This window comes from Vanacampus margaritifer, chromosome 8 (genome assembly GCF_051991255.1).
Source record: "Vanacampus margaritifer isolate UIUO_Vmar chromosome 8, RoL_Vmar_1.0, whole genome shotgun sequence".
NCBI lineage: Eukaryota > Metazoa > Chordata > Actinopteri > Syngnathiformes > Syngnathidae > Vanacampus > Vanacampus margaritifer.
This window is the reverse complement of record NC_135439.1, coordinates 25,234,377-25,260,417: the sequence shown is the minus strand read 5'-3', so window position 1 is coordinate 25,260,417 and position 26,041 is coordinate 25,234,377. Positions and strand designations below refer to the sequence as shown.

The following is a 26,041-nucleotide window of genomic DNA, read 5'->3' as shown; positions in this document are numbered from 1 at the left end:
CAACAGACAAAACAGACCTCAGCCCTGGATAGTTTCTGTTCAGTCAATTCTTGCGTGAGAGTCGATCCCTTGACTAAGCTTTTCAGAACATGCTTTGTTATTGAAGATAAGGCTTTGCAACTTATACTAAACATGGCCAAAATGCCTCCTCAGAAATCCTCCCTCTTGTGGTTAGAAGCAGTATTTTGGCCTGACTGCCCATATGATTGTAGCCTGCATGACATTTGTCAAAATTGTCAGCATGTGCCATTATTGTGTAATCTCCCATCGGCTGCGTCACTTAGTAACATGCCAAGCTTGTTGCTTTAAAATGCAAAAGGCAAACTGAAAAATTACGTTTTCATAATTATCTGTAATAATCATCCATAGCTTGTTTAAAACCGTCTTTGCTGAATGTACTTTCTTATTTTCTCTCAACAGTGTTCTCCCATATAATAAATAAAATAGGCTCAACTAGTCCTCATCACAAATCACCAAATCAATCCCCACTTAAGACCTTAGATAGCTGAGACTCTTAAATTGTAATTTAATTGCAGCAATCGCTTAGTCTATGTTCTCCAGCACAACTTATGACTCATCTCAAACTATTTAAAACATTTCAGTCTGGTTTCTGCCATGGCCACAGCACTGAAACAGCCTTGGTCAGGGTCATAAATGACCTCCTGATGGCAGCAGACATCGGTTCCCCATCCCTACTCATCTTCTTGTACATGACAGCAGCTTTTGACACAGTTGACCATCACATCCTTCTCCACCATACCATTGGACTCTCAGAAAACGTGCACAACTGGTTCACCTCCTACCTGTCTGACAGATCAGAATATGTCACTTTGGGCCAAGCAAAATCACACACACTGTCACCAGCAGGGTTTGGTATTGGGTCCCACCCTCTTTCCCCTCTATCTGCTCCTCCTGGGAAATCTCATCAGCAAATATGGGGTTTCCTACCACTGCTATGCTGATGATACACAACTCTACATAAGGACAACTCCCACTTCTTCCATCCCCCTGCCAACATCCAAACTGTCTGCCTGCCTGCAGGAGATAGAGATGTGGATGAAGCATTACTTTCTTCAATTAAACACCTCCAAATCAGAAGTCATTCAAATTGGCACTTTACACTAGCTCCACTCTTCTGCCATCACCAGCATCACTTTTTCCGGTCAAAGCATCCCTCTCTCCACATCTGTCACTAAATTAGGAGTTAAAATGGACCCTCAGCTCACATTTGACACACACATCAAACACCTCTGTAAAACCTCATCTCATACACTGTCCCTGGCAGCTTCAGAAAAGCTCGTCCACACCTTTATGTCCTCCAGGCTAGACTATTGCAATGCATTCCTCATTAGGGCTGGGTATCGATTCAGATTTCCAAAATCTATTTGATTCGATTCAGAAGGGCCCGATCCAATTCTATTCACGATTCATACTGATTTTCGATTCAGTTCAGGATTTTATGCAGTACCATTTTTTATTTTAAATGGAAGACATTCTCAGAAGTACCAATGCTGCAAAAACTTCTTGCTCTTACTTGGTGCATTAGTATTAAAAAAAATAATCCAATGCAGTTACATTAATCATGCATGTTTTATTGAACATGACCTGATCAAAACAATAAATAATTGAATTTGATTACAACCACAGCACTATGTAAATAAAGTTGCAAAAACACTGGGCTCTTTTTGGGGTAGTCTGAATAACGGGCACATTTGAACAATGCTCAAACAAAAAGTTTTTGAACCGAGTACGTGCTGCCTCTGGCATATTTCCGTGGTTTCATTTTTCGTAAAATAAATTTTCCCCATGACACGAGATGGCACATTAATTTATGTATGGCGGCGTATTAAAAGTATCAATTCATGGTTTTATGTATCGATATTGGGCTATGAAAAAGAATATCGATTCGATATATCGATTTTTTCGTTGTTGATTTTTTTTTAACCTAGCCCTACTCCTCATTGATATTTCTGGCAAGAACATTCAGAAACTGCAATACATCCAGAACTGTGCTGCCAGGATCCAGAGGGCGGTGCGCAAATTTGACCACATCACCTGAAATCACTGCATTGATTAATTGCATTAATACAAGGTTTCCCTCCTCACCCATCAGTGCTCACGGTCATGCCCCACAATACCTCAAAGAACTCCTTATACCAAAGACCTCCTCACGAACCCTTTGTTCTACATCCTCAAACCTCCTTCAAGCCCCCAAAACCAAGCTCCACACTATTGGCGATCGGGCCATCTCGGTGGCTCCGAGGCTATGGAATGCTCTCCCTGACCACTTGAGGGCTCCACAGTCTATTGACATTTTTAAATGGGCTTTTAAAACTTTTCTTTTTGCAAAAGCGTTTTGCTAGACTTTTTTACTTTGTAGCACTTTAAGATTGTTGAAATATAAAGTGCATTACAAATAAAATGTATTATTATTATTATTATTGTTATTACATAATGAATTTTGAGCGTGTCATTCGGCATTGGGACACTATTCCGTCATCGTCAATCCGTCAATATTTCAAGCCGAACCGTCAATCCATCATTCGTCGATTGATCATCAGAATGAGATTTCCATCATTCGAAGTGGGCATCCGTCAATCGTCAATCTGTCATCAAAATGGGACGGGCGTCATTGATGACTGAAGTATTGACAATTTCACTGACGGACGGAAACCCACCTCCGTCTCTACTTGACCTTTCGTCAATATTGAGTGAATGCCCACCTCAGTTCTACATGTGTGCTGAGATAACACATTCATAATTATTGTTAAAATAATATTAGCACATTTTTCTTCAAGCGCCCTTCAAGGAACTCAAGGACACAGAACAATCGCTAAAACAACATTGATTAAAATGAAATCATACAATACAGCACGTTGTCACTGTCACTGCAATTTTAAAGGTTATAGAGCACAGATCTCAAACTCTGGTCCTCAATGGCCGCAGCCCTGCATGTATATGTCTCCCTCCTCAACATACCTGATTCAAATGATCAGCTAATCAGGAAGCTCTGCAGGAGCCTGACAAATATCCTGATCATTTCAGTGAGGTGTTTTGGGGGCGGGAAACACCTAAAACATGTAGGTCCCTTGGCCCTCGAGGACCGGAGTTTGAGAGTGAGACCATGATATAGAGACTATTAAAATTATATAGATATAGAGACTATTAAAATTTAAAAAATAAAAAATAATTGCCTGTGACAGTGTCCTATTGCAATGCTTACCATTGGATAGGTACTAACTGTATATGAAAAAGAAAATGTGTTTTTGCAGTGCAAAACCTTACACAATGTTTTACACAGTATACCCAAAAAATTCCCAATTGTCCCGTTGCGAGATGGCTGATCAAGCAACAAAAGATCAGGAAGACGTCAGTGCCAGATGGAATATCTCCCTCCCTCAAAGTCTGCGCTGACCAGTCAGTTCCAGTCCTCATGCAGATCTTAAACAGATCCTTGGAGCTGTGTGAAGTCCCGTGCTGCTTTAAATGCTGCACTATTATCCCAGTCTCCAAGAAACCTGCAATATCAGGACTGAAGAACTCCAGGCCTGTTTTAATATCTGTGGTGCATGATGCAGTCAACGTGGGGCTGCATTTCATCTTGGAACACCTCGACGATTTAAGGACCTACCCGACGATCCTGTTTGTGGACTTCAGCCCTGCGTATTTAGCAGAGGTGTCAAACTCAATTGCAAAGGGGCTTAAAGCTTAAAGCACACTTAATGTCGTGGGCTGTACAGGGTTAACATTTATTCAACAAACTAAAACTTTTTTTGAACAAGAATATGTATTCAAACAGATTAGATATAAGATTTAACTGTAATTATTCAAGTAAACATTTACTTTGTTTGGCAATTGTCACTTAGCTACTAATAATGAGAGTGCAAAAAAATGCACTTGGACAATATGGTTGGAACTTGGTGTGTCCAGTGTCCTTCTTTTTTTTCCTTCAATCTAGTCCTTCTCTCTTCATACGTATATACATTAGTCCAGTATTGTGGTTTTATAAGTGATTATGTTTGTGAAAAATGGACCAATAGGCAAGTGTACATGACATGGGAAAATACACTTTACACTTAAGTAAGGCAGAATTATCAAACACTTTTAAAGCAGCAACATGGTTCGTCATTGAATCCAATTCACACCGCTTCTGGTGCACTACTTAGCAGACTGATGCTAAAAGAACATCACACTCATAACAAAATATTGGATCTTAGTGAAAACAGACTAAAGCTAATGTGAAGTTGTGATGGGAACTCTCAATGGTTCTTTGTATCTTTAATGCTCGCTATACTAATAATAACAACCAGACTATTTTTTCATTTATTTTTCATTCAACCTTTATTTAACCAGGAAGAGTCCCATTGAGTTAGAACAACTCTTCTCACGGGGAGTCCTGGCCAAGACAAGCGGCAGATAGTTGCATAACAGACAAGAGACAAAACAAGACTCCACATGGCTATAAGCTACTTCATTGGTCACACTCCACATAGTAGCACAATAGACATCATACAGGCATGAGATATATAACAGGCAGATTATTAAAAACAAAAACAAAACAAAAAAAACATCTACTACCCATAAGTGCTTTAGCAATTAAAAAAACTGCCCAATTTTTTTTTTATACAGAATGCAGTGGTGGTTTCTAGCCGATGCATCTGTAATGAAGCGTAGGGCTGAGTGGTGGATGACATAAATTTTTATTTTATTTTTTAACAAAAATGAAGAGGTTTGCATATAAATGAAATCACCATAATCCAATACTGATAAAACAGTGCAGTGCACTAACCTTTTCCTTGCTAAGAAAGGAAAGCACTTTATCATTCTAAAAAAAACCCTAACTTAGGTCTGAGGTTGTTGTCTTTTTTGAAAGGCTCTTAATATGGACTCCAAAAGATAGCTTGTCGTTCAGCCAAATACCTCAGTATTTGTAGGATGACACCCTCTCTATTGAAGTTCCTTCACGAGTTGACAAGGTGATGTCCATTGGGGAGAATGATACGATATGATACGATACGATACGATACGATACGATATACTTTTTCCTGGACTCCAGCTGCAGTTTATAGTAAAGAGAAAACAACAGAATAGAAAGAGATAAAATTAAAATTAAATAAGAAGTGCAGCAATAAGTAGAAGACTTCCCAGAAGTCTTAACAGAAGTATACATGTGTAGAGAAGTACATACATGAGGACTGCACACACCCATATACACACACACACTCTATATATATATATATATATAGCTGTGCTATACATACTCATGTGTGTGTATATATATATATATATATATATATATATACACACACATGAGTATGTACAGCACAGCTGCATATATTCCACACACACAACATTGCACCATATATCTTATTGTACTGAGTTAATGTCGGTTGTTAAGCAGTTTGATGGATGTCGGCAGGAATGAGTTCTTGTAGCGGTTCAGCCTGGTTCTGGGGGCCCTGAATCTCCTGCCGGAAGGCAGTAGCTGGAACTCATGATGCAGAATGTGAGTCGGGTCAGTAACAATTTTCTTTGCCAGTCCGGTGACGGACCGCTCATAAAGCATCTGTAGGGAAGGATGATTCCTGACCCCCATGATCTTCATGGCAGTCCGCACCAGACCGGCAATCTGTGACCTTGACTGCACAGTCAGGTTGCCGTACCAGGCCGCAATACCGTATCTGATGATACTTTCCAATGCAGCCTGGTAGAACAACAGCATGATCCTCTGCTCCACTCCATAGACTCTAAGTCTGCGTAGGAAATAGAGACGCTGTTGGAGTTTGGAGCAGAGACTTCCAACACCAGCTGAGTGTGTTGTCAATGTGGACCCCCAGATACCTGTATGAACCCACCTGGCTGATGTGATTGCTTTTAATGACGACTGGCCTGTGGTCACCAACAGTTTTTGGATCAAATATCACCTCCTCTGTCTTCCCCACATTGAGCACAAGATGATTCTGGTCACACCACTGGACAAATTTCTCTATTTCTGAGAAATAGTCCAGTGGGCTACCGCCGGCCTGCAGCAAGCTGACGATAGCTGTGTCATCAGAGAACTTAATGATAAAGTTCTCTGAGTGTGATGTCACACAATCATTTGTGTACAACGTGAAGAGGACCGGGGAGCTTACGCAGCCCTGTGGGGCGCCTGTGCTTATCAATCTGGGTTCCAAGAGGGAGCTGTTGACCCTGACTTGCTGTGTCAGGAAGGAGTGATACCACCTCGAAATGTACGGGTTCACATTCATCTCCTTCAGTTTACCCAAAAGCAGGTGCTGCTGCATTGTGTTGAACGCTGAGCTAAAGTCAACGATCAACACACGTGCATAAGCTTTAGGGCCGTCTAGGTGTTTGCTGACCAGATGTGTGATGCTGTTGATAGCATCGTCAGTGCCGCGACCCTGCTTGAAGGCAAACTGAAGGGAGTCTAAGTGTGCATCCACCTCCCCCCTGAGCAGGGTCACCATCAGCCTCTCGAAACACTTCATGACAATGGAAGTTAGAGCCGCAGGCCTGAAGTCATTATTGACCACAGGACATTGTTTTTTAGGAACCGGGGTGATTGCTGATTTTTTCCAGAGACTGGGAATGGAGTGTGAGTCCACAGATCTCTGGAAGATGGGCTGCCATGCCGCTGTGAGCTCCTCTGCACAGGATTTTAGCAGAAAGGCAGATATCCCATCCGATCCTGAGGCCTTTTTTGTGCAGACAGACCTAAAAGCAGATTGGACATCGTGGGGATGAATCACCAGCCTTGAGTCCTGCTCATTCACTGAAATGGACCTCAGGACCTCCCCACATTCAGAGGAGAAGTCCTGGGTTTCGAATCTTAAATAAAAGTCATTCAGCTCGCTTGCCTTCTGGAGCTCATTTAGGGTGCTGAGACCTTTTTGAGCAGGAGTCAAGTTGGTGATCCTCCTCATGGTGTCCCACATTTCCTTGGAGTTGTTAGCAGCAAAGTGTTGTTCTATAGTCTCTTTGTGCTTCCTTTTTGCTTCTTTAAGCATGTGGTTGAGATCTTTTTGAACCAGTTTGAGCTGGGCTCTGTCCTGGTTCTTAAATGGCCTTTTTTTGCTTTTAATACAGTCTTTAACCTCCTTAGTAATGTACGTTTTGTTGTTGGGGTAAACAGTTATTTCCTTTGTTGGTATGATATTGTCCACACAGAATTGAATATAGTCAGTTACAGTCACAGCAGCAGTATCCACATCCAGCCCATGAAAGGTATTCCACTCCGTGCATAGGAAACATCCTTTAAGGGTCTCAATGCTGTCTTGAGACCAGATTTTAACAGTCTTCCTCTGTGGTTTGCTGCGTTTGAGAGCTGTTTTGTAGGTTGGGATGAGGTGAATTGTGTTGTGGTCTGAGTTGGAGAGGGGGGGCGGGGGGTGGGGGGGGTGGGGGGGGGGCTCTACTCACATATGCGTTCTTCACGTTCCCAAAGCATTTGTCTAGGACTCTGTCATGTCTCCGTGAACACCATGGCGCAGGCGTCCCGGTGCTCGTGGCAGGCTGAGGTGAGGCTCCTCAGCTCATCCAGCTTGCACTTTAAGGACCTCACGTTGCCGAGCAGCAAAGACGGCAGCGCTGGTCTGCATCCTCTCCTTCGGAGCCTTTGGCGTGCTCCACCTCGTTGTCCTCTCCTCCGGCGGTGTTTCCCGGGTCTGCTCGCCGAATCTCCTCCGGCAGGTCGGGGGGTGGTGTGTCGCCTGTTGAGCGGAGGGCCCAGAGCGCGTCTCTGATGTAGGACAACAAAGCCATGTCGTTCCTTTGTTCTTTTGTTTACACACGCCATGAGTTGTTGTTGTAGATTAGGCTCCGTTCGGAGCCCCGACGTGTGCTGTAACTCGCGGTAGGAGTCGCGGACAGATTGAGCAAGTGGCTCATAATTTAAAAAAGTTAAAAATTAAAAGTTAAATAAGGAAAAGGTTAGAAGAACAGCAGCTTTCCACGGAGCCCGTGTCGCAGACGTGCTGCGCCAACGTGACCGGAAGCGGTATGGGTGAATGAGTGGGTAAAAATCTTTTTTTTTTCTTAGCATTTAAAACCAACCTTAACCCAATATATATATATATATATATATATATATATATATATATATATATATATACATATATATATATATATATATATATATATATATATATATATATATATATATATATATATATACACAGTATATACACAGTATATATATATTCAGAGATATATATATCCATGAATAGATAAATAAAAGTAAAATAAATGCAAAAATAAAAAACGAGATTCAAAAAATAAATATATAAATACATTTCGAAATAAATACAAAAATAACTATAAATACAATTAAATATCAATCAATAAAAATGCTCTGCTCTCACATTTATTTATTTCATGCTGCAGACCCTCTGTCAGGTCGAAATTGTATTCAAATAACATTTGACACTAAGCGTGTCCTCGGTTGGACTTTCAGTGTCTGGACTACTATATGTAATCCTGTATAATGGACCCAGTAGCCTAAGGCTGCATCTCCTCCATTCACCCAGCTGTCAATTTTTCAGACAACATCACAGTCATGGGCCTCATCAACAATGGCGGCAAGTCTGCATATCAACAGGATGTGGTACAACCTGGATCTTAATATGTTCAAGACTTTGATGATGATCGGGGATATCCTTTGCCACAGCTGCCCCTTATGCTGTCCATCTGCCCTGTGTAGACATTGAGACCTTCAAGTTTCTGAGTAGTGCTGCCTCTCAGAGCCTGAACTGGGAGATCAACATCAATTAAATCCTGAAAAAGCTGCCACATAGAAGGACAAAATCCAACAGCAACAGTCAGTTAGGACTGTCAAGAAGGTCATAAGTGCCCCCCTACCAACTCTTGAGGACTGTAAGAACTAAAACAAGGGCAGACAAAATTCTCTGGACATAAGCATAATTCCATAGTGACATTTTGTATATTTTTGCCAATTTTGCACATCCCTGTTGTGATAGTCTTTCCGTATTTGTTATTGTACAGGTCGCTTTGGCACTCTGCATTATTTGCATAACTGTTGTTGATCAGTATTTCACATGACTGGACACTTAACATGCTCAAGGACTCAGTTGTTATTGTTCGGTACTGCCCAATAACAGTATCCTTCATTCGTTGCTTAATGACCCTTTTGTATTTGTGTGTTACGTCCTAAATGTTCATCCTTGTATGTTTTTAACGTACTTGGCCAATAAAGATGATTCTGAGTCTGGTTCAATTTAAAATGGGTATAAACAGACCTGTTTGTCATGTTGTTCAGATTTTGGTGTACATCAGTTTCTGGACTATAAACCGCTACCTTTTTTACTTGCATTTGACCCTGCGGCTAATACAAAGGTGCGGCTTATCCATCAGATCAGAAAGGGGCGGGTTATAAAGGAAGCGCAAGAACTTCAGGCAGAGCAAAACAAAAAGTGTGCCCAAATACAGTAGAAGAGACAGAACGAGAGCGAGACAATTGTGCCCTCATTCTGGAAAAGAAAGTAGCGAGTACCCAGTGCGGTAACATTAAAACTCCTGCGGTTTACAGTCGGGTGAGGCTTATATGTGTAACAAACTCGAGTATTCCCCAAATTTAGTTAGCGCGGCTTATAGTCAGTTGTACCTTATAGTCCAGAAATTACTATAGTTAGAGCTCTTTCACATTGAAAACATGAGAGAACAGCAACCTCCAAACTGATGTGGGTGTATTGAGCAGGACAGCTTTAACCAACACTTCCAATCTTGTCACATTGATTGGATGCTATGTTGGCTGACTCCGATTAGCTCTCAAAAGTTAATAAACTTGGGGTTCACATACTTTTTCCACCCTGCATCGTGTTTGCCGGGTGTGTCCAACAAATACATAAAAACATAATTGTGTGGTATTAGTATGAGCAGACTGTTTGGTGTGACTTAGATGAAAATGACATCTCATTTTATGACCAGTATCTGAGCAAATCCAGGTGATTCCAAAGAGTTAATCTATGTTTATTGCAACTGTTCATGTTCTGTGAGCCATCATTTCATGCAATGTTGCAGTGACCCTTTAGTGACTGACTATATCCTGTCATTTAGAACACTGTCGATAGGTACCCTTGCGGCTCTGATCACACACCCAGTCCCATGGGTAGTTGGATTGCTGTGGAAGCTGAAACCATTTTGGACAGCCCCTCCGCTCGACTCACTGCTGTTGCAGTGAGCATGAGGATGGGACATACGATTGCATTCTTGGGAGACTCCAAAGGGAACCTGCACAAGGTAAATCTTCACACAGGCAGCTTTCCCCTTAACATTTTGACATAAACACATTCACACAAACATATCTTGATGTTGAGATTGTGTTTCGTGGAGAGCCCAAGTTGTTTTTACATAATACAGTCCTCGTATTCGATCCATAATTTTGTATCATTATCAGGCTTTTTTTTTTTTTTTCCCAGGAGAGCTCAGTATTGTTCATTCGATTTGACATCATCAATGCTCTCCTTTTTTTAAAAAACAAATAAGTTTAAAAAAAATTAATAAAAATGTTTTTTTTTCTCTCTTTTTTTTTTTTTTAAATATATATACATATATATACATATATACACACATATATATATATATTTTTTTTTGTATGTGCGTGAGCATGTGCATGTGCGTGCGTGCGTGTGTGCGTGTGTGTATTCATCAGTTCACCTAAAGCCCATTAAAAAAAAATCCCATGCTAATAATATAATATAATAATAAATTGCCAAATGCAGAAACATCAATGTAAGTTATCACGATGTAGTGGCTCTCGCTAAAAGGCAGAATTAAGTAACCAGAATTAGGTTAAAATATTCTATATACGTAGACCATGTTTCTATAAATTTTGATATTTGGTTTTTATTTGAGGCAGATATTTTTTCCATTAAAATGTGATTTATGAGGAGGTTAGACCATTGGTCAATATTCAGAGTTTGTTTATTTTTCCAGTTAACAAGAATTGTTTTTTTTGCGATAGTAAGGGCTACAAGTGTAGATTGAAATTGTTTATGTGGTAAGTCAGTTGTTGTTAGGTCACCTAGCAAACACAAGTGTGGAGATAAAGGTATCCTACAGTCCAAGATAGCGGAAAGTTTTTCTAAGACTTTAGTCCAGAAATACATAACCATAAAGCATGAAAATAAGTGTCTGTAGTGTTTTGTAAACACTGGAGACAAATGTCGGAGTCTGAAAGGCCCATTTTCTTCATCATATATTGAGTAATGTATGTTCTGTGAATAATTTTATATTGGATAAGTTGTAAATTTGTGTGTTTTGTCATTTTAAATGCGTTTTCACAAACCAGAAGAGAAATAGAATGAATCCAGAAGTCAGATTCCGGAGCTATAGACAAGTCTGTCTCCCATTTCGAGATGGGTAAAGACATTTTATCAGTATATGAAAGTAACTTACATGTTTTTGAAAGTTTTTTTGTTGTTGTCGGAGAAAGCTTGGTAATATATTTAGCTAAAACAGGCGGTTGGAGCGTACCCCGAAGTGTTGGAATTTGTTTCTTTATCATATTTTTAACTTGTAGATAATGTAAAAAAAATCCATTTTTTATTTTATATTTTTGGAGCAAGGATGTATATGATATAAACATTATCTGAGAAGAGATGGTGGAGATGTGTAATTCCTTTTTGCTCCCACACACCTAAATAAAACGATTGGTTGTTAAGTTGAAAGTCGGGGTTATGCCATAGGGGAGAAAGCCCACAGGGCTCCACTTTGACTTTTTAAATTTCTAGTGCCTTCCACCAGGCAGTCACGGTGGCGGAAATCATTGGGTTTTAAAAACAATTATGTCGCATAATCGATGTTGTAATAAAGAGTGAATCTAGAAGTCTGAGGTTATTACAATCCTTCTGTTCTAGTTCCGGCCAACAGTTCGTATCTCTGTTGGGTTGTGCCCATAGAATGATTGTTTTTTTTTTATTCCAGTAAAATTTTGTAATGGATGAGTCCAACAACTGGAACCAGTTAGCCGTAGGTTTAACTGGAATCATTGAGGAAAAATAGTTTATTTTGGGTAAAACTTTCATTTTAATGTTGGCTATTCGTCCTATTAGGGAAATAGGAAGATTATTCCAGCGCTCCAAGTCACTATAAATGTTATCCAGAAGTGGAGAAAAGTTTAAATGAATTAAATCAGTTAATTTAGGTGAGATTTTTATGCCTAAGTATTTTAAATTACCTATAGGAAATGAGTAGTGTGGGTCCTGGCTTGCAGGGTTCCATGAATTTTCTGTAATAGGTAGAAGTGTTGATTTTGTCCAGTTAATAGAATAATCTGATAACTGTGAGAATTTAGTTATTAAGTTAAATACTTCCCCTAACGAAATAGTAGGCTTTTCTAAATAAAGTAAAATATCATCTGCATATAGATTAATTTTATGTTCTTTTTCCCCAGAGTGAATTCCTTGAATCCTTCTTTCCTGGCGTATGGCTATTGCAAGTGGCTCAATAAATATTGCAAATAATAAAGGGGACAGTGGGCATCCCTGTCTTGTGCCTCTTTGTAGAGTAAAACTCTGAGATATAATCCCATTAGTAGTAACTGTAGCTTTAGGAGAATCATATAATACTGACACCCAGTGGATAAATGATTTCCCAAAGCCAAATTTATTTAAAACAGCAAAGAGGAAGGACCAGTTAACTTTGTCGAAAGCTTTTTCTGCATCCGATGATATAATAACTGCCTTTTTATCATGCCGCTGTGACATGCTAATAAGGTTAAAGAGCCTCCTAATATTATTAGTAGAGTGACGATCTTTAACTCTTTCACTGCCAGACGTTTTCAAAAACGGGATGTCGCCAGTGCCAGCCAATTTAAGCATTTTGACTGATCTTTCAAGGTCCACAGAAAATGTTGTGTTTGGACTATGGAAACACACATACTACCAAATGAAAGATTGGACTCTCATCTTTCATCAGAAAAAAAAGTTTGTTTCTACCTTATTCCGTTCTTCAGTAATCAACAATAGAAAATGGTTACTTTCACCGAAATTCTCTGTTTTGAAACAAAAAACGGAGAAAAACAGCTTTTTGTCAATTGTACACTTCTTTTTGTCCATGAATGATGCCACAAACACCTAAACAGTGCTTTACTTCTGTAAAACGCTTTCACCAACAATGAAAAAGTGTTTTTAGTTTGCAAAATACGTTTATTTCCATTCAACAGTCTAACAATTTGACAAAACATTTTCGCAAACTATTTACAAATGTGTGCAACTGTGGTACTATTTACAATTATGTGGATGTTTCAAATACAGTTTTTCTTTTTGTAACGCTCCCCTGCGTGCAAGGAGACGCCAGGACTCGCACAACAGTTTACTTTCACTTTCGCGTTTGTCCGTTTCGCGTGCAAACGTTACACTTTCTTGACGGCCTTTTTTTCCGGGGAATAAATAGCAAGTAGCAGACTGTACACACTCCTCAGATGAATATGCATTGGACTCGGGGCACTCTCCGTCGTCCGATTGAACGTCCGCCTGAACGTGCTCGGTTGTGCTCCGCGTTTATGACGTCGTCATAGCCGCCGCGTGAACGCTTCCAACTTCGCCGTCAAGCTCGGAGTCACCATCATCATCATCGATGATGATCATCGTCGTCATCAATGTGCTCTTTTAGCGTTGGTCGATGCCTTTCGTCTTGTAAGTGTAGAGCTGCTAGCAAACGGGGCGCCATTCTCCGTGTGCTCCTCCTCGGCCATCTAGCTCACCCCCCCACGTCTCCTACTGCCGCGTCAATGCTTTCCAACCACGGAGTCATCATCATCATCGATGATGATCATCGTCGTCATCAATGTACTCTTTATTGTTGGTCGATGCTTTTCGAATTTGAAAAAAACGGCTCGGGCGTGAGCTGCCGCAACCGGTCGCCATTTTTCCTTTGTCTAACATTCTCATCTCCTGCTCGACGCTCTAGCTCCGCCTCTACTGACGCCCACCCGATCTTGTCAAAAGAGAATCATCGCTGCCCTCTAGGGGCCAAAAATAGTCATTAGGCTCAAAAAACCTGATTGAAATTTTCACCACATCTCTGGAAGGCTTGCCGGCACCAGTTTCAAAAAAAATAAATAAATTGGATGACGTCTTTAGACGTCATTGGCAGCGCTCCGTAGGTTTTTACTTGACGTCTTTAAACGTCAGTGGCAGTGAAAGAGTTAATAAAGCCTGTTTGGTCGCTATGAATGATTGTCGAGATTACTGTTTCTAGTCTAGATGTGAAAGCCTTAGTGATCATTTTAATATCAGTGTTAATTAGTGAAATCGGACGGTAACTTGATGGAAGGGTGGGGTCTTTTTCTGGCTTTAATAAAAGTTTAATTGCTGCTGTATTCATGTGTGGGCGTATGTAACCATTCGTTTTGATTTCTGTTACTACTCTTGAGAATAGTGGAGCAAGCATTAACCAGAAGTGCTTAAAAAATATAGCCGGATAACCATCCGGCCCAGGTGCTTTGACATTAGGCATACTATCTGGAGCACTTTACAACTCGTTTATAGTAAGTGGCGCATCTAACATATCTTTATATTCAGTAGTTAACTGAGGTATATTTAAGCTACTGAGGAATGCCTCAATATACTCAGGGTTAGGCTTGTTAGTTTCTGAGTATAGGTTACGATGATAGTTATAAAAATTTTGATTGATTTCTTCTGGCGATTGTGTGCATTCACCAGTTGTCCCTTTAATAGCCGTTTTTTTAGATTTTTCCCGATTGCGTTGAAGTTGGTTTGCAAGAAATTTACCTGATTTGTTATTATATTCAAAGTTGTTGTATCTCAATTGTTGTATTATAAACTCTATCTTTTTAGTTAGCATATCGTCTAACTGTATTTTTGTATTTTGTAAGTCAGTCCATATTTGGTTATTTGGGTTTATTGCGTACTCATCCGTCAGTTGTTTAATTTTATCTTCCAAGTCTTTTTCTAATTTTTGATCCTGTTTCTTTTTATAAGATGAATACGATATAATTTTACCTCTAATTACTGCTTTCCCAGCTTCCCAGAGAAGAGATGGCGATAGGTCTGGAGAGTCATTTATTTCCAAAAAGTCTGCCCACTCTTTTCTTATAATTTTGTCAAACTCTGCGTCGTTTAGCAGTGAGATGTTAAAACGCCATGTCGGTGGTGGTTTAAAGGTATAATCAACTTGTCGGGAAAGGGAGACTGGTGCATGGTCGCTAATAATAATAGGATGTATTTTTGTAACAGTTTTATCAGCAATAGAGTTATTTGTAAGAAAATAATCAATTCTTGAAAAAGACCGGTGCACAGCGGAAAAGAAGGTAAATTCCTTCTTATTTGGGTTTTTAAGTCTCCAGCTGTCGACGAGGCCAAAATCATCCATATATTCCCCTATTACTTTAGTAGATTGTAATCGCCTAAATGTTGTATTATTAGAACGGTCTATTAATGGATTTAAGACTGTGTTAAAGTCTCCTCCAATAATAATAGTAGAGTTTGCTGCTAAATCAAACAGCTGAGAGAAAAATTCATGGAAAAAGGCCGGATCATCATTATTAGGGGCATATAAATTACCAAATGTATATATTTTATTAAATATAGTCACCTGAATAATAATATATCGGCCCTCTGGGTCCGTTATTGTATTATTTGGAGTAAAGAGTAAATTCTTATGTATGAGTATACAGACTCCTCTTTGTCTACTGTTATAAGGGGCAGAGTACGCTTGGCTAAAATTCTTATCAATAAGTACTTTTTCTTCAGATTTTTGTAGGTGGGATTCTTGTAGGAGGCAAATATCTGCTTTTAATTTTAAGAGATGGTCTAAAGTTTTTATTCTTTTTGCCTGTGAGCGAGCGCCACAAACATTCCAGGAAACCAGAACTAGTTTATGCATACAAACAATATAGACTCAGTCCTGTGTATATATCTGTATAGGCTACTTGTTAATATTGGCATGTTATAGGATGGAATCAAAGTGGTTAGGTGATTTATGTAAAATATGAGGTAATGTGTAAGTAAATATAACAGTGAAAAAAACGGGTAGGGAGGTGAAAGTGAAGGAAGTTAGCGGGGGTTTAAACATAAAAATACACCAGTAACTGGTAACCTAAGCGAGATTTATTGTTTAAATATACTTTAGATATAGTTATGTATTAATATTATATTTATAATATAGCCTAAACATAATGAGTATTCATATTTTAGGTTTTATAACCACATATACAGTATATGTATACATCTAATAATCAAACAAAGTTTAGTTCCACCAATGCCAATTAGAACAGCCAGGGAGTGGAGTTGGGGTTCCGGAATAGTTGGCCATCGATGTATAGCTTATCAACGACCATCGTAGTCTGTTTACCCTCCTGCCTATTTTGTTTCATTATAGGAAACAGTACCTTTCGCCGCTTATTAATCTCTTTCGGAAATTGGTCATTCATTCCAAATGAGGTCCCTTTAAGCTCCCGTCCTTTACTTTTAACAAATTATTTTTGTTTAAAATGCTCAAACTTGGCGATAATAGGACGGGGTTTGTTGCCCCTACGGGCTCCAAGCCGATGTACCCGGTGAAAAGAGATGTTATTTACCGTCTCCTGAGGAATTTTTAACGACGTCGTCATAATTTTTTTTATCTCAACCTCTGGATTGTCAGAGGTATTCTCAGATATACCTGAGAATATTAAATTCTCACACATGCTACGGGATTGGACATCCAGAACAGTTTCTTTTAGCGTTTTATTCTCCTTTTTAACTCTTTCACTGCCATTGACGTTTATAGACGTCAAGTAAAAACCTACGGAGCACTGCCAATGACGTCTAAAGACGTCATCCAATTATTATTATTATTTTTTTTGAAACGGGTGCGGGCAAGGCTTCCGGAGCTGTGGTGAAAGTTTCCAGCCGGTCTGTTGTGCCTAATGACTATTTTTGGCCCCTAGAGGGCAGCGATGACTCACTTTTGACAAGATCGGGTGGGCGTCAGTAGAGGCGGAGCTAGAGCGTCGAGCAGGAGATGAGAATGGAAGACAAAGGAAAAATGGCGGCTGGTCGCGAGGAGCTCACGCCCGAGCCGTTTTTTTCAAAGACCAAAAGCATCGCTGAAAGAGCACATTGTTGACGACGATGATCATCATCGATGATGAAGATGAGGGTGGTGACTCCGTGGTTGGGAAGCATTGACGCGGCAGTAGAAGACGTTAGATGGAGCTAGATGGAGGAGGGAACGGGCAATGGCGAGCGTTTGCAAGCAGCTCTACACTTACAAGACGAAAGGCATCGACCAACGCTAAAATAGTACATTGATGACGACGATGATCATCATCGATGATGATGAAGGTGAATCCGAGCTTGACGGCGAAATTGGAACCGCTGACGCGGCGGCTATGATGGTGTCGTAACGCGGAGCGCAACCGAGCACGCACAGGCGGACGTTCAATCGGACGACGGAGAGTGCCCCGAGTCCAATGCATATTCATCGGAGGAAGTGTGTACAGTCTGCTACTTGCTTTTTATTCCCCGGAAAAAAAGGCCGTCAAGAAAGTGTAACGTTTGCACGCAAAACGGACCAATGCGAAAGTGAAAGTAAACTGTTGTGCGAGTCCTGGCGTCTCCTTGCACGCAGGAGAGCGTTACAAAAGGAAAAACTGTATTTGAAACAGCCACATAATTGTAAGTAGTACCACAGTTGCACACATTTGTAAATAGTTTGCGAAATTGTTTTGTCAAATTGTTACACTGTTGAATGGAAATAAACGTATTTTGCAATCAAAAAACACTTTTTCATTGTTGGTGAAAGCGTTTTACAGAAGTAAAGCACTATTTAGGTGTTTGTGGCATCATTCATGGACAAAAAGAAGTGTACAATTCACTAGAGTGCATGAAATAACATCGTTTCACAAAAAGCTCTTTTTCTCAGAATTTCGGTGAAAGTAACCATTTTCTATTGTTGATTACTGAAGAACGGAATAAGGTAGAAACAAACTTTTTTTTTTCTGATGAAAGCTGAGAGTCCAATCTTTCATTTGGTAGTATGTGTGTTTCCATAGTCCAAACACAACATTTTCTGTGGACCTTGAAAGATCACTCAAAATGCTTAAATCGGCTGGCAGTGGGGACAACCCGTTTCTGAAAACGTCTGGCAGTGAAAGAGTTAATGGTTTCCAACCCGGCTGAAACAGCTGCGAGTGAAGAGCGTAACTCGGCATTATCGCGTTGGAGGTCACTTATCTGTTGGCTGACGAATTCCAAACTTACCCTTAATTCTTTGACGTCCTCGCTGATTAGGGAGAGGACCTCAAGTTTTTTATTTATGGACTCCAGCATACTGACCGAAACGTCCGTAGTGGCTAGGTCGTCCGTGTCCGTCGCTGAGTCATTTTTCCTCTTCTTCGAAGGTTTCTTCGAAGGTTTCTCGATGGAAGAATCCTCCATCGCGCAGCTGTAAAAATATCCATCGATGAAGCGTTCAAGGTCCTCCACGCTGGGTGGTATTCCAAATCTGCCGGATGAAAGAGAGAAGAGAAAAGCCAAGATATATGATGGTTAAATTCAGATTAGTTTAGCATAATAGAGCTAGTTCTATTTTAGCAGCAGGGCGCCGCCATGTTAGGGTTTCCCGGTCTCGCTGTAGGTCTCGCGATGGTCACAGCATCTCGCGATAGCCCTACGATTCTATTCTATCTCTTTCAATTATAGCAAAAAAAAAATCCGGGGTGGCAAAATGATGTGACTGGGTTTTGGGGACGACGAATTACATGCCTGAATGATCATATATCATGTTCGTCCAAGTGGGTGCTGGTACGAACATCCAAACATCCAGCGATTACTATTCATTATTCATTGTTGGTGGAAGTCAGTGCGCAAAAGTAAAAAAAAAAAGCTATCTCAGCCTGGTTGTTGGGGAGGGGCAAGAAAAGCCTAGTGGGCTAATAAAATGCTGGGGGAAACAACCAATCATGGCTCACCTATTTTCTGGTTTTGATCATTAGACGTTAGCAGAATGAGCTATAATTGGTCGTTAGCTGTTTCCTGACATACGTTATGTCATCCTCAGTCAACAGCAAGTGGCAAAATGTGTATTTAAAGGTATTACTTGCACATGAAAATAATGAAGTTATCACATTAATTATAGGCAAAATATATTTTTACTGCTGAAAATGGCAAAATGAGTCAAGTATACCTTTAAGAGCAGTTTGTGGTTATTACTTCAATACAAGCAGCCTGAAATCATATAAAATGTACTTATCATGAGACAAACATACAGTATAAATGATGTGTTATAAAACAAATTGCAATATTCAGTGACCATGAATAAAAATAGTGAAAAACAGTTTGGTAAGACCTCAATATTGTTTTAGGCCAAATCTTAAACTATTTGTTCCCATTCTTAGCTTACTTTAAAATCAACTACCAGCCTAGCTACCATAAAACTAAACCAGATCATGTAGTTAATGTGTAACCAGAGGCGTCCAACCCTGGGAACGAACCCACGTTTCCTCGTTATGACCCGCCCTACTCTGCCTCTGGTTGGCTCATCAGTCCTCATGCTTAAAGTTAGCCAATCTAATCGGTGAGGAGGATGTACCAGCCAATTAGAGGCAGAGAAGGGTAGGCCCTGGCTGAACAGTTCGTATCAGGGAGGATTTAGAAATGCTATAAAAGGCTAGAAAGGCTATACTCTCTACAGCCACATAAACCCTGGACTACACCACTGGCTGTGTGCATTAGTTGTCGTGGCGACTTGACAAATACAAGAGGTTCCACGGGTTATTACTATCTTGCTTTAATGTAACCAGTGTAATCAAAAAACACATTTGGATTGGATGCAGTTTTTTTTGCTAAACTGTATACTGTATATTTTTCCTGATGACCACCACAGGTACACTTTTAAGCCTGAAAGCCATTTACAAACTGGGCAGAGCAGTGATTCTTTTGGAAGCTCTTGATATATCAGAAATATGCATATATGTTTTTAGCATACCTGGAGACACATGGCTCTTTGTGTCATTTTGTGGTGTGTGGTTGAGCCCCCAGTCCAAGCAGCAGTAACACAATGGCACCCATTCACATATTACGGCACGATTACATCACTCAGAGGTTGCAAACCACCCATTCACCAGCCAACAGAGCTCCACACTCTTGTTGTGCACACCCATAGCTGACTGGTAGAGACATGCACTTCATAACAGAAAACCACATTCAGAATGGTGTGAAGTTAAGTACAACACAGCAGAACCTTGCAAATGTCATGGATTTTTAATAGACAGTCCATGATGTCTCACTACCCCACTAGTTATTCCAATTGCTTGCAGTCATGATTATTAGGCTAATAATTAACAAAGTAATGTGTTTAAATAGTCGCAATTTGTTGGTCTTCTGGCCCTGTAATAAAAATAATGCAGTGGCTGCCCAATCAGTCTGGCTTCTTTGTAACCACTCAGGTCATATAATAAACATGATGTGCTGTGATTGTTAAAAGGAAAATGCTCCAGATAGTATAATCACTAAATGAGATAATGCTTGCGTCATAGAGAGATAAACAACAAAAAGGCTTCATCACAATTTTTGTTGTTGTTTTTTTAGGTGATCCCAGTGCAGAATGTTGCAAGGTTGCTTTAAAGAATGTGGTTTTCGATGATGACCTTATTGATTACTCTAAATAAACCTCCTGTATCAAAATCTTTTGTTATATTCTCCCAAATATTTTCTAAGTCTCATGTTTGGTGTAGCAGCAGTTGATGATGTATAAACTGGTTGGGCAATTATAAAAGCCAGGATTGTTTGAATTAAGCCTGATTTATACTTCTGCATTTGCTGTTGCGTTAATGACCGGCACACATCCCATGATTTACGCTGAGAAGTGCATCGTAGCTCGTGGCCGGGGTGCTGCGCACGTGTCTCCAATTCTTGTACACTGTAGATGGCAGGTCTTAATATCCCTCGTGATTGGTCCGTTTGATGGAGTACTCATCTTTTTTTTTCTCCCCCTTGGATAGTTTCCGTGTAGGCAACTGTGTTTGTAAGCGCAGGTAGCGTGTATCCACTTCCTGCCTGGGAGACCACGTTTGTGTGTGATTGTGTGGATGTGTGTGTGACGAAGAAAACAAAACAAAACTGTTCGCTAAGCACAGAGCTGTTGTGTTTTGGTGAGTTATGGCCGAAAGTAACCTTTGCAAATTTGCATTAAATAATTGCCATGGTGATGAGCCATGAGGTGGCCTGGGCATCTGATTCGGATGCCTCCTGGCATCCCGGAGGAGCTAGACGAAGTCTGGGCTTCCCTGCTAAACCTGCTGCCCCCGCAACCCGACCCCGGTAGTAAATGGATGGATGGATGGATAAATAGCAGGCATAGAACACAGTCATACGCACTCATTATATGAAAACAACATACATCTACATATGCTTCCCGTCACATTTCATTATTTTCTTTCATTCTTTTTTTTAGTCTGTTTGTCCTTGCCTTTAATAATCTTTTCTGCCTACATGGGCAAAAGTATTAGCTCAAATTGATCTTAAATTCACGTGATTAAAGGTCAATATTTATTTGCAAAGCCTTTGCTTGCATTAGGTGCATTTAATCTGTGCTCAATTGACATCACCAAACATTTGCATTCTTTTGCGATGCTTTTCCAGGCTTTCATCACAGCTTCTTCCTGTCCGTAGTTGTTTAATTTAGGAGGTTGTGCCATTCAGCCATTCAGTTTTGAGATTGACTTAAACCATTATAAAATTTCCATGTCTTCCGCCTATAGTCTTTTGTTGTTATGGTGGTGTGCTTGAGGTCATTTCTTGCAAATGAGTGTTTAACTTCTCCTAGTGAAGATTGTGTGTGTGTGTGTGTGTGTGTGTGTGTGTGTGTGTGTGTGTGTGTGTGTTTGCCTTTGTGTATTATGCGCTGCGAGGACAATTTGAATTATGAGGGCACAGCCCATGTCCTCATAATTCATTCAATGCAGAAGTGCTTCTAGGGTTGTAGAAGGCTTAAATCCAAAGTTTTAGCCAATTTCCTAGTAAACCATAATTACGTGAATTTGTGTATTTTTGTGTATTTGATGACTCCCCCTGTAGGAAGGTCCTTGTAATGCACCACTTCATGAATAATTCACACCAGTGTATATTTCACAGCATTTGATTGGCTGACCGTCACCTGTCCCCACAATTACGCAAATGTCTCCATAATTCAGTTTTTTCTCAAAATGCTGTGTATTGTGAATGTTTGTCTGAAGACGCAGAGCCTTTTTTTTTTTTTTTGCAGCCACTAATTCCTAAGTAGATAAATGGAATAATGAAATACCCTATGACATTTAATTATATATTTCAGTATTTAATTCTTTCAGTGGTTGTTTATTTGAAAATGTACAATGGTTAACAGCTGTTTATCACATCACTTTGAACAGCTGGAGGCAGAGACAGAGAAACTGTCAGTGCCGTACATTGATTCATCATTTAACATCCCACCCTGCCTTTACAGTATAACATCTTTCTGTACACCAGTGGCCAAATGTTTTGAGAATGACATTGATTTACTAAAAATCTGCAGTGCTGACTTATTATTATTGTTTTTTTATGGTGGCAATTTGCATGTACTCCAGAATGTTAAAGTGATTAGATGAATTGCAAAGTCCCTATTTGCCATGAAAATTAAAGTAATTTCCTTTAGTGACCTTACAAACTTTAAGTGAAGAAGGCTTCAGGGCACCCAAGAAAATCCAGCAAATGCCAGGACTATCTCCCAAAGTTGATTCAGCTGCGGGATAAGGACATCACCACCAGTTTAGAGCTTGCTCAGGAATGGCAGTAAGCAGGTATGAGTCAATCACCCATGGTGAGGCAGTAAGACTCTTGGAGGATGGCCTGGTGTGACCAGTGAAAAAGGGATTCCATAAATACAGACCAAAATAAGGGAAAAAAGGTTAAAGTTATTTTCTCTGATTAACCCCCTTTCCAACTGCTTGGGGCATCTGGAAAAATGCTTCTCTGGAGAAGAAAAGGTGAGCGCTAGCTACCATTAGTCCTGCTTCATGCCAACAGTAAAGCATCAAGTGACCATTCATTTCAGTTGCTTCTAAGCCAAGAAATTGGGCTCGCTCACAATTTTGCCAAAGAACACATGCATCCATTACTAAAGTATAATACTAAAAACATCCTCGGACCGCAACTGTGTGACAGTAGCAAGGTTATTTTATTTATTAAAGCAAAAAACATTTTCATGAATGAAATTTAAAAAAAAAAAAAACTTAAAAAAAAGAAAAACTAAAATCACTTTTTACGATTAAAAAATGATCTATAATTCTAGCAATAATATCCTTTCTTTTCATCTGTGGTAATTAATTTAGTATATGAGCCTTTGGGGTTAATTTTAAATGTGATCTTTTTTTCTTTTCTTTTTTTTTACTGTAAAACTGTAAATCATACAATAGCCACTCTTATCAACAATGTTCATAATCCAACAACTGAACCAATTTGTTGATTTAAATGTGATTTATTATATTGCCCGGAGTACGGAAGTGACGTCATCTAGCAGCACCGATAGAGAACCGCCCCCGGCTCTAATTACTTCACGAGACGTCCACTCAACGCAGATGGCTTGCAGCTGTGCAAATGAGGTAGGTTTAAAGTTCGACATTTTTCCTCCCTTTTTTTTTTTTTTTTTTTTTTTAATGTTGGTCGCTCGTGTACATTGCTCCTTGCAATTTCGCGGCAAGTTCAGCAAGTTCAATAATGCAAGTTCAGTGTAAGTGCAGCAAAACAAAAAGTTTGTTGATTATGATGGATGCAGATAATTATTTAGAATTGCTATGCTTTTGTTAGTGATGGTTAGCATAGCAAAGCTAACCGTCTGTTGAGTAAGATAAATGCTACTTGTAATTTTTAAGAGGAAAGCCATAACAGGGTGGCTTGATAGGCTGGTTTGTGATGTGAAAATATAGGAAAGTACTGGTAAACGTTTTATGTCCCTGTATAGCGGAGTAATAAAGTTAATTACTCTGAATAAAAGGCCGACCATCCTAACTTAGTATGTGTCATTATGTCATTAATTTAATTTACAGTTACTCTTGTTTGTTCTAAACAATGCCTTAGTAATCACTTAGAATTTGGTAAATTGCTGCATTTGTTTATTTCAATAAAAATATTTCAGTAAAGTCTGTTAGTGTTCATTACATTTCATTTATGCAAATGTTTAGCAGAGCTGTATTTTATTTTCTTTGGCACATTTACTGCACACTGCACAGGCTTTCAAGGTACACTGAAAGTCAACTTCAAAACATCTGCGTCAAGTTACCTATCAAACTAATTGAAACTCATTTTTTCTATAGCTTTAGATCATTATCTTCACTAACATGTCAGTCATGAGGCGATAGAGGGCAAAAGTTAAACCCAAAGAAGCGGCAGCATACTTTTCATCCTTTGGTAAAGACAAGGATGGCTTCGCCATAAAATATATCAATTAATTCAAAGGTGAGTATTGGTAAAAGATTCTTTAGTATGGGCCTAGTTTTCATTATTGTTATAATGAAATATTTCTGATGTATCCTTTTTTCTTTGTAAGGTCGAGGAGTGTTCAGTTCCTGCTCCTTTCAGAAGGGAGACTTTCTTATTGTATATCGAAGAGAACTTGTAAGCAAACAGGAACGTGAAAACAGGCTGAGAGTGTATCATGATGCCCTGAAGGTTTTCATGTTTGAATTTTGCTACAATGGAAAAACACTATGGTATGTTTATATGGTATGTTGTCATACTTAATTTAGGCTTTTTTTGGGAGTCGCCAAAGTCGGACTTTAAAATAACCATCACTGCATACATAATTCTGTACATGGAATAAATATCAGTCATGCAATAAAGACGGGTAGAACAAAATAACACAAAACGATGTGAATAAATAAATCTTAGACTTATTAGATGTCAACGTATTTTCTGTGAGTGTTCAATACTCAAATTAAGTCAAATACATATCATTACCAGAATTTATCAATAGTGTGCAGTTTTCAAAATAGACTACAGTGACTTAAATTTGAGTTCTCAACTATGTTAAAGTAAATTCCATTTAATGTTCAGAAGCGTTGAATGCTTGATTCTCTTTTTGATGGATGAGTAAAGCTTAAGTCAACTTACAGTTGTACATGAAAGCATACCCTAGGGTTGTGTAAACTTATGTGAGCACATTATAATGGTGAGAAACCGGCTTAATGCCCATAAAATCCAAAATACTGTGGCAATTGTTTTGATATTTTCCAGAGGTTGAAGTTGACATTAGTAGAGATATGCTTGTGAATTTCGGTGACTATTAATAGCATTTTAGTGTCATTAAGCGACATTAAGCTTTTGTACATTTACAGTTGTGCTCATAAGTTTACACACCCCAAGGGTATGTAAACTTTCAAGCACAACTGTAACTTTCTCTAATTATAACAATTGCGGCACCTGCTAATTTAATCTGAATCATTTTCTAACAGTAATAACCCCCCAAAAATGGTGAACAGACTAAGTGGAATGAACATTTGTCTCAAAAATCTTAATGTTAAATGATACCTTTTATCAAGAGAGAATGAGAGTACCTCGATCATTTGAATACTGTGAAAACTGTAGTCAAATCCGTGTTTTATTCTGTTTAATTTGTAAATAGAAACAAACATGGCGACAACTATTGGTGGTGCAAAGAATCACAAAAGTCACGGTTTGGATCGGATCGTTTTTTGGATCAGCAGAAAAGAGATAGAACCTTGCTTTAATTTATTCTGTAAAACTCTTATTGCCCAGTAAATTAAACAAAAAATCAACACAAAATTTTTAATATGGCTGTTTAGGATTTAAGAACACAACTTTAATCTAAATGGCCATATTTGACATGTTGAGTTTATTTTTATTTTGAATTGATCATCATAAGCACGGTTATTTTTTATTATTATTATTTTTTCTGAATTTAAGCATAGTGCTCATGGTCAAACTGCATGGTATTACAGTGGCTTAAATGTTTATTTTAGGAATGAAATGAATGAAATTCCAAAAAGTTTTTGATGAACACTCAGACCTACTATGCCTACGGTACGTAAATCAAATTTAGCTTC

At 39.2% G+C, this 26,041-nt stretch overlaps 1 protein-coding gene across 3 annotated transcripts in view; it reads left to right on the top strand.

The window, feature by feature from the left end:
- plxnb1b (plexin b1b) overlaps window positions 1-26,041 on the top strand; it is a 181,681-nt gene that overhangs the window by 82,067 nt on the left and 73,573 nt on the right. For 2 of the 3 annotated variants that reach the window (XM_077572833.1, XM_077572832.1), the window contains one exon: window positions 10,075-10,257. In XM_077572833.1, coding sequence (XP_077428959.1) covers window positions 10,075-10,257 — 183 coding nt within the window. Of the gene's footprint in view, window positions 1-10,074; window positions 10,258-19,859; window positions 23,582-24,292; window positions 24,435-24,525; window positions 24,689-26,041 lie in introns of those variants that run through there. The other variant, XM_077572835.1, reaches the window with a different exon arrangement.